Source organism: Orcinus orca, chromosome 2 (assembly GCF_937001465.1).
Source record: "Orcinus orca chromosome 2, mOrcOrc1.1, whole genome shotgun sequence".
Lineage (NCBI taxonomy): Eukaryota > Metazoa > Chordata > Mammalia > Artiodactyla > Delphinidae > Orcinus > Orcinus orca.
The window spans coordinates 7,056,391-7,066,123 of NC_064560.1; the positions used below are offsets into that span (position 1 = coordinate 7,056,391).

Sequence of the window (9,733 nt, forward strand, 5' to 3'; positions counted from 1 at the left end):
CTCTACCGTCGCCCACCTCCTCTCCCTCCTCCAGTCAGTAACTCTTCTTGCCGGCTCACTCGATGTCAGCCCCTGGATGCCAGCTGTTGTGCTGTACTACTGTCCTTTTCAAGGGACTGTACTGTAAGAGTAAAAATGTCTTCTTTATTTTTTGTGTTTGTTTTTTATGTATTATTTGTGTGAAAAGTATTCTAAACCTATTACAGTACAGTACTATATCGCTGATTGTGTTAGTCGGGTACCTAGGCTAGCTCTGTTGGACTTACGAACAAACTGGACTTACGAACGCGCTCTCAGAACAGAACTCGTTTGTATGTAGGGGACTTACTGTAGTTATGCTACCACGGTTAAAACAGGAAGAACCAGACCAAGGCGGGCACCAATGGAATGCTACTGCAGTTATATTTTAGAACAGAACGGGATGATTATTAGAGACCAAGTTTCATGGCTTTTGTGTCTCAAAACATTCCATTGAAGTCTGCATTTTGGAGTCTTTTGTAAAATGACACTTACATATGTAGAATCAAACAGTGGATTTTTAAAAAGATAATGACAGGTAATACAAAGAAGTAAGGCTAGTAAGCATAAATTTTCACTTTGTGGACTTCCTTGTCATCACATTCCCTCTGTCTGTTGTAGTAATAGAAAGTATTGTCCCGTCTCTGAAGTTTCTTCACATATCCTGTCTCTGGCCAACGATCTACCTGTATATTGAAAACCAGAGTACAAATATTGTAATGTTGATGTTCTTTTTATATAATATTTCACTATCAAACAGTTAAAAACACAAGTCACATCAAACAATTAAAGTACAAAATTAAATTTAAAACTACTTGAGCTCTTAGTGATATCTTACACACACACTCACACACACACACACACAACATACGTTAAGTGGCAGCCTTATACTGCAGGGCAACTAATTCAGATCCCAATTTCTAGATTTAAATTTCTACTCTGCAGCCAAGATAAAACATTCAAAATAATCTAAACTTTATCCTTATGTTTACAAACTATTTTAAGCATTATTACTTACTAACTTCTAAAAATAATACCCAAGGAGGAAATTAGGGCTAGGCCCAGGCCACAGGGGTGACTAAAGGAAGCAGTTAGACTAGAGATATCTAAATCTCTACATCTAGAAAATCTCTATATCTAGAGAAATACACGTGTATTTCCTCATGTGCATGTTTCAAGTTCACACCTGAAAACTCAATTTTTCGTAGAAATTGAGGTCATGAACATAGTCCTTAGCAATCTCTTCTTACCTTCTCCCCACTAGTCTCTCTCGTTTGCCACATTGGTTTGCTTACTTGATCGTTCGGCTCGATCTTTTTGGACATTTTCCTCCCCTTCCTCTCTGAATTCGCGTTATACTTTCTTGCTCAGGTCAGTGCATTTTTGCTGCGGTTAGGTATGTTGCTTCTGCATTGTGTGACATGTACTCCACCACTGTCAAGACCCTAGTATTTCGATTTTGTGTTCCCGGCATAAAAAACAAGTCCTGTCCTTCAACATCATCTCTACAGGCAGCTACTCATTCTCCAATCCCCCACTTATAAATCACAGCTTCCAAACTGGAACACGAACATGCCACGCATACAAAAGAACACACATCCTTTATTTTCTAGCAACATATTTTCGCTTTCTTCTGTGGTCTCGTTTATTTAGGAGTTAGCAAAAACGGGTAGCAGCCTATCTGGTAAACCTTGGCAGTCTCTCTGACATGTACATCATAGAGAAAAGCAATGCTTTCCATCACTTAGGTCAAGCCTGCCCTTTGTTGCTTCCATTACCCTCAGCAGAGAAAGGAAGTTCTCAAGATACCGTTACCGCTGTCTTCCTCTTGGGGCCAAGAGGCTCTCTCATTTAGTAGGGTCCCCCAACCAGCTTATTCAGTGAAGAAACAGTACACTGCTGCTTCTTCAGAATACCCACAGCACTTTATGTGGGATTGAGGAAGGAGACAGATGGGCCCAGGCTGAGCAGCTGCAACCAGCCTCCTGCTGACACCTCGAGATAAGAGGCCAGCAGGAGCAGAGCCCTGATTGGGTGGAAGACAACGTGACCACATTCTTCTCATTCTTGTGGCAAAGGGGATTTTCCAGCTGGACACGTGCGCAGAGAAGGTCCTCAGTCTCGGGAGGTGCCAAAGGAGAGAGGAGCCACCAGCCCATAATATGTCCTGCCAACCTCCCAGAAACCTTCACGCTGGAATCCATCTTGGCTGAGAGATACGTGTGCACCCACCAGGAAGGACCCTGAGTCAGGCCAAATGTGGGCACGAACAGGACGATTGGCCAGAGGTAACCCAGAAGACTGCCCCCATATAAGCGATCTCAGCCACCCCTATTGCGTGCAACTCTGAGTCTGCCTGTGTGTTCTTCAACACGTACTTTACTCCCAATGAACACTTTATCTGCTTCACAATCTTTGTCACTTTGCTGAATTATTTCTTCAAAGAAGACAAGGACTGAGGTCCTGCTTCCAGCTGCCTCACCCTAGGAAATCGGGGGGGGCTTCCAAACAGATGTGCTGGTTCTGCCTCATCAACCTCTAGGATTTTTTCTTTCTATAACCCTTTGCTCTTTCATAATTTTTTCTTCTTGGCTTTCTACCCACCACTCCCATTCAACCTAGGAAACCTTCATTCCTTAGAGAATGGTGGAGGCGGGTGCTATGGTCCTCAAGTCAGCGCTCCTTGGGCAGGAGATCAGTAAGCACTAATAGTGCCCATAAGGACGTGTGCTTTAGGTAAGGACAAGAACATCACCCAAACCCTTCAGACCACTGCCAATCAAGGCAAGCCTTCAGTTATCCTCCTGTCCATCCTTTAATGCCCACTGCAAATGCCTCTCGGGGCATGAAGCCCTTTTGGAAGATTGTCCATGAAGGAAGAAAATTTTATCTTCCTTTAATTTGGGGGGGCATATATTTTCACTTGCATAAGTTTTTATTGTTCGTCACTCTTAATCTTCCACTCCAAGATACAGGAATAATAAAAGCTATCATTCACTGAACACTATTCATTCATTCAACAAACTACTACTGAGCACTACAATGGGAGGCACTTGCAACACATGGTTTCATTTAGTTCCGGAGACAATTTTCTAAAGCAGGCAGTGGCATCGCCATTTTACACTTGAGCTCAGTAAGGGTTATGAACCTTGTTCAGGGTTCCCTAGACAAGGAGGAGAGCCAGGATGCAAAGCCTGGGCAGACTGATTCCAAATCCTGTACTCTAAATTTCTTGAGGTCAGGCACTTGTTTTTATATTTATCTTTTTAAAGCACCTGGCACAGAAATTTGCACATGGCAGGTACCCAATAAATATACACTGAAGTGAAATGCAAAACCTCTCTACAACTGTCAAGTCATACAGTGGATCGGGTTGTTACACACACACACACACACACCCCTCAGGTGCTTTTTGGGACTTCCCCTTTAAGGGTGTTGTTTGTGTTCCCTTAACTCTGATCTTATCTCAGTCTCTCATCTCTGATCTGATCTCATCTCTTATCTGATCTCAATCGCAGATAAGTGGTGGTTGGTGGTGTAGGTGCATCAGCGCCTGTGTGATCACCTTGCCTATATGATCCTGGGTCTTACAGCCCTTTCAGGGGCATTGCCTATCCCAATCTTAAGGCAAGTGTATGAAGCTTATTTTTGAACTGTATTAAAATGCTGATGCTTGTGTTTTACAACTATTTAGAAGCCACAGATGATAGAGTAATGAAAACTCCCTTTTGGTAATGGGGACCAAAGAGTAAAATGCTAGTAGATATGAAGAAATGGATATGTGAAAGTCATAGTCAGCCATCAAACCCTCATTTGATCAGTATGTTTAATTTCATTCCTTACCACCCCTAATAATCTCTACTGAATTAACATCCGTTAAATGAAAGAGTCTATTACATTTTAGCTCTGTATTGCCTCCATCTTTTTTCCTATCTACTTTTTTAGGACGTGTTAAGTAGAGATCAAAGAGTAGAATGAAGGAAGAAAAAGAATATGGGGATCTGAAAAACCCATCTAAGAATTAGTCTCTGAACAATGGTGAGTTAATAATAAAAAAACATAAAACAAAAATAAAAAACAAGTTAATAATAAACACTTTGTTGCAACCTCAGCTCTAAAAATTAAAATACATTTATGAATACTATGTTATATTCTATAATATCCTTCCGAACTCAGCCTCCTAGTATTCAGTAGAATAAATGAATTTAAAAAATCACATTATAAACTGGGGCCGTATCTAGATTTTGGTATAATCTTTGAAAAGCAAAACCATGTCTCTAGTCTCTCAAGAAAGTCTGGACGCCGCGATGAAGAGTGGCCCCCGCTTGCCACAACTAGAGAAAGCCCTCGCACAGAAACGAAGATGCAACACAGCAAAAAAAAAAAATTAATTAATTAATAAACTCCTACCCCCAACATCTTCTTAAAAAAAAAAGAAAGTCTGGAATACACAACCAAAGTCGGGAGATTTTGTCACCTAAAGAAGAATTTAACCCCTTTATAATTTGTGGTAAAAATAAAAAAGAAACAGGAAGGAAATAATAGTTCCACAGCAAACTGAATATCTGATAATAGAATTACCTTAGGGAGAGAAAATGACTCTGCTTTGATGGTCTACCATGAAAGATTCACAGCGCAGTTGTCAGTAAAAGCTAGAAAATTCTTAATGTTTCTGTGCTGAGGAACCACCTCTTGCCTCAGTCTGCCTGAAACTCATTCTTCTGGGCCTCAGCTCCCCATCAGTAAAACGAGAGGCTGGAGTAGAATTCCCTTTTAGTATTCTCTGGTTCTTTGTTGGTGGTGGGTTTTTTTGTTTGTTTGTTTGTTTGTTTTTATTAATTAATTAATTTATGGCTGTGTTGGGTCCTCGTTTCTGTGCGAGGGCTTTCTCTAGCTGTGGCAAGCGGGGGCCACTCTTCATCACGGTGCATGGGCCTCTCACTATCGCGGCCTCTCTTGTTGTGGACCACAGGCTCCAGACAGGCTCAGTAATTGTGGCTCATGGGCCCAGTTGCTCTGCGGCATGTGGGATCTTCCCAGACCAGGACTCGAACCTGTGTTCCCTGCATTGACAGGCAGATTCTCAACCACTGCGCCACCAGGGAAGCCCTGGTGGTGGGTTTTTTGTTTGTTTGTTTGTTTGTTTTTAGTGCTTTTCACCACCTAACAAACTCATATTGAGTTCAGGTTTGTAGAGGCATAAATCTTACCATAGCAACTTGCTTCACTTGTTTATATTCAATTTCATCTCGATATCCTGCGTGTTGAAATCTGTACAGATTTTCTATCTCTTCTGACCACTTTTTGGCATGACTTACTGATTTTGGTTTCACGTCAGAACTAGCCATGGCTACAGAGGTCTTATTACCAGTTACTTCTGAAAGATGTGAAAACAACATTAATAGATAACATAATAGTGACAGTTTGGGAAATCCCTTTAAGAATGGACAAAACTAGCATTTAAAAAAAATTAGAGAGTTAAGAATCACATTAAATACATTAGATTTTTAAACATTAAATTCCAAGAGTGAGAAGGATTCATGTTCTATTTTGGAAATAAAATAAAATCAACCCTGAAAGATACGTAAAATTGCATTCAGAGTTACAGAGTGCTGTCCTAAATGCTGCAGACTAATTCTGCTATTTCAGACAATAGTTTATACATTTCTGAAATCACACTCCTGGTTTTAACTGCTCAGGAGATTGTCAAAATATCCCACCACCATTTCATTTAATCATATTCAAAACTTTATCTCCCTTTTTGTCCGTTAAGGGAATGTAAGATCAGTCTTCTAACTCTCTTCCTTTTCTTCTTACTGGGAAGCAATGGTTTCTTCCTCTTCCTTTTCTTGACTGTTTGGAAACATGCCAGTCACTGCAGTCCACTGACTTAGGCCACTGTGTCCTGATGTGAGAAGATGGACTATTGACACAGTCAATGACAGCTGTGTGGCTGTCCTGACACTGAGATCCCTGACTTTAAAACAATGTAGTCCTTAAAATTAAATTTTCAGCTCTAGTTCACGTAACAGTCTAGTCACCAAACTTGTATAGCCAGTTTTTCAAAGACATAATCTTGCACTTGTTTTTTTGGTGACTTCTTATTTTATTACCAAAATATATCATTCATTTAACATTTATTATTATATGTAATATTATATAATACCTATTATATACAATATATGTATATTTTAATATTATATAATTATTATATATTAATATATGTTAGTCATTTATTAAAATAAAGTGCCCAGAATTTTCACCATGATTCCTTGAATTCATTCTTCTATTTAAATATGTTTCTATTGGCTGAAATACATTAAAATCAGACCTAATAAAGTAGGTTTCATCCTGTAAATGAATTCAAAGTTTTGAATTTTTTCAGTTATAATTACAAATGCTTATTACGTTTTGTTGTTGTTGTTGTTGTTCTGCGGTAAGCGGGCCTCTCACTGTTGTGGCCTCTCCCAGGCTCTGGACGCGCAGGCTCGGCGGCCATGGCTCATGGGCCCAGCCGCTCCGCGGCATGTGGGATCCTCCCGGACCGGGGCACGAACCCGTGTCCCCTGCATCGGCAGGCGGACTCTCAACCACTGCGCCACCAGGGAAGCCCAGCAGTGATACTATCTTAATTTTTGTTTCACCCAAGCCATTTCTGCTTGAGGCTTGGCTTTTTGATATATAATAAAATACTTTTATTTACTCAAAGTCATTCAAAAAGTATTTTCCAGGCTTCCCTGATGGCGCAGTGATTGAGAGTCCGCCTGCCGATGCAGGGGACGCGGGTTCGTGCCCCGGTCCGGGAAGATCCCACACGCCGCGGAGCGGCTGGGCCCGTGCACCATGGCCGTTGAGCCTGCGCGTCCGCAGCCTGTGCTCCGTAACGGGAGAGGCCACAACAGTGAGAGGCCCGCGTACCGCAAAAAAAAAAAAAAAAAAAAAAGTATTTTCCTAAATGTTATCTATGTAACCTTTCATCATTTTCAAACATTTAATAGAGCAGAAAAATATGCTGCATTCAGCTTAACTACTGGGGAAATCGCCATTTTTCTCAGTAGAAATATGCATCCCCCTAAACATATCAGGCATTTGGGAGTTCCCTGGCAGTCCAGTGGTTAGGGCTCTGTGCTTCCACTTCAGGGGGTACAGGTTCAATCCCTGCACAGGGGAACTAAGATCCCGCATGCCACGCGGCCAAATAAATAAATAAACATATCAGGCATTTCAATACTCTGCTTTCCCAAAATATCTAAAGGGGACATGAGTGTATTTTCACCATAAGAGGAACCCTAGTGGCTATACTATATGGTGATGGTGTAAATTCTTTTGGTCTCTCTTACCACTTACTACTTATTAAAAACAGAATGCAACTAAAAATAGGAAAGATCAACTTAAAATTCCTTAAAGATTTCCATGATTCCCAGAAATTCACTGGCAGCACTAATTCTGCTGGTAGCCTTCAGCACTGCGAAAGTTAGTGGTTTCTTTAATGACAGCTGTGGCAAAAAATAATTTATATAAAATACATTTGACCTCTGTAATACTAAGCTGTGTCTGGAAAAACAGGAAATGGCAATGCCTGACTCTCTAGTTTGCAAAAATCAAATTTTATTAAACAGTATTAGGGTTTATGTGGGTATTTAAAAATCCCACCAATATTAAGTCCGTGACAATCTGAGGTTTTAATCTAACAGAAGCCTTTGATGTAATTTCAAACTCCCTTCTATGCAAAAAGCCATCCATCACCTTCTTCTAGCTCTGAAAAGTGCTTTTACTTTTATAGTCGTATTAAAACCCCAAGAGCTATAAGAAAGGCTAATCTTCCATTTCTTTCCCCATTTTATTTTTTCTATTCCTAGACACAGAAGAATACGGGCGGAGGGGCCCTTTAACTAGCATGTAACCTGGACCAAGTCAGTTCACTCTCTCGGGCCTCTGCTTCCTGAACTGAGAAGAGGTCTCACTAGATTATCTCTACAATTCTTACACTTCCCTTCCCAAAGTTTTTGGGGGTTCAGCTGAACAACAGAATTGGTTTCCATAACAGGCCTTGGTGGTCCATGGTCCAGGTGTGCTAGTGTGCATCTGCACAGCAGAAAGTCCCTCCTTTCGGGGACCCCGCGAGCTGACCGATGGGGCTTCTCTGGTCCCTCAAACTTTTTTTTTTTCTTCTTCCAGAAATCAACAATCACGTCTGTAAGGTAAAATCTGCCTAGAGAAGGCTGAGATGGAGAAAGTATCCTAAACCCTGGGGATTAAATGACTGACCTGCAGGAGGAACTCAGAAAGGAGCCCCCAGAATCGAGACCCCTAAAGACAAAGGGGGCGCGGAAACTACGGAGACTCGAAATTAAAGACCCTTCCTAAAAAAAGAGGAAACGAGAAAGAAGAGGAGCGAGGTGGACAGATCTCAGGTACCCAGAAGGAGCAACGGGGCAGAAGGGGCGGAGCCTGGGCTTCGGGGCGGGGCCTGGCAGGCACAGGGGCGGGGCGGGCAAGGCCCGGCCCCCGCAGTGACGCGCCCACTCACCCGTGGGTCCTGCTCGCCCGGGTAACCCTCGCTCGGCCACCCTTGAGAGGCCGGGGCGCCCCGCCTGGGAGCTCGCCAGCGAGTCCGGTGGTGTTCGTGTTCTCCACTCGGGATCCCTGGGCTGGGCCAGCGAGAGGCCAACTGTAGCGGCCTCGGCGACACTCGCTTCGCCTGGCAACGCCCAGCGCAGCACGAGCGCTCAACTCTTTCAGGCCCCTTTGTGCTCGCTCAGGCCCCGCCCCCTGCGATCGGGCCTTTGTGCGCAAGCGCGTGGGCGGGGCCCAGTTTGGAGAGTGAAAGTCGATCGCAGGGTGGAGCCTTGCAACTTCTCAACCCCACTTCGAGGTGGAGAGAGGACTGCTTGCCGCTGTATCAATCACAGACGGAATTCCCTAAAAAAGCCGGTCAGAGAACAGAGACCATTGGTGCTTCTGGTCCCTGCTGGTAGATACCTCCTATCTGTCCCACCTCTTCTTATTTTGTTGGAATTAAATGAGCCAATCCACTGGGTCGAGCACAGTGCCTGACAATTAGTAAACCTATGAGAAATGACACCTATAGCTTTATCTTTTCCCAACATTACCTACATTATTAATCATTTAAAATACTGCCTATTTACTTACAACTCACAAATTTATTTCCTTAGACCAGATCTCTCTCCAAATTCTAGACTTGTGTAACCAACGTGTATTCAACGTCTGTCTGGTTGTCCAAAACAGCCACCCTCCGAGCACCCACCCTCAAACCTGCCCCTTCCACGCTCTCCCCCTTTCGGTAGGTGGTCCCTAGAGTCCACTTTCTCTGGCCCTCCATCAGCAAAATATCCATCCATCCGCAAAACCTGTTGGCTCTACTGATCCCATCCAGCGCATTCCACCATCACCTTTCTCCCTCTGGTTATTGCAATAGTTCCCAACAGGCTCTTCTTGTCCCCTGCAGTCTATTCTCAACAAAACAATAGGTTCGATCTTGTTAAAACCTAAACAAGATTATGTCATTTCGCTCTCCCAATCCTGCAATGGCTTCCCGTTTTACAGAGTAAAAACCAACAAAGCCCTACAAGATTTGCATGCAATCCCTCCTCCCTTGCTCTGTAGCCGGAGATCACTCTGCTCCAGCCACACTGGCCTGGCTGTTCCTCGCCCTGCTCCCACATTAAGGATTTAGATGTAGCTGCTTCCTCTG

The 9,733-nt window shown here is 42.9% G+C and overlaps 1 protein-coding gene across 2 annotated transcripts; it reads right to left on the minus strand.

Moving 5' to 3' along the window:
- Window positions 1–383: 383 nt before the first annotated feature.
- On the minus strand, window positions 384–9,126 carry MEIG1 (meiosis/spermiogenesis associated 1). 2 transcript variants are annotated; one of them, XM_004278595.4, is made up of 3 exons: window positions 8,549–8,821; window positions 5,229–5,395; window positions 384–704 (listed from the first exon to the last, which is right to left on the minus strand). In XM_004278595.4, the coding sequence occupies exons 2-3, from the start codon at window positions 5,364–5,366 to the stop codon at window positions 576–578; spliced, it is 267 nt and encodes an 88-aa protein (XP_004278643.1). In that variant the 5' UTR covers window positions 5,367–5,395; window positions 8,549–8,821; the 3' UTR covers window positions 384–575. The 2 variants fall into 2 exon arrangements, 1 of the variants encoding a protein (XP_004278643.1); XR_007475853.1 differs by lacking the exon at window positions 5,229–5,395 and having other exon boundaries at window positions 519–704; window positions 8,549–9,126.
- Between the last annotated feature and the right edge of the window lie 607 nt (window positions 9,127–9,733).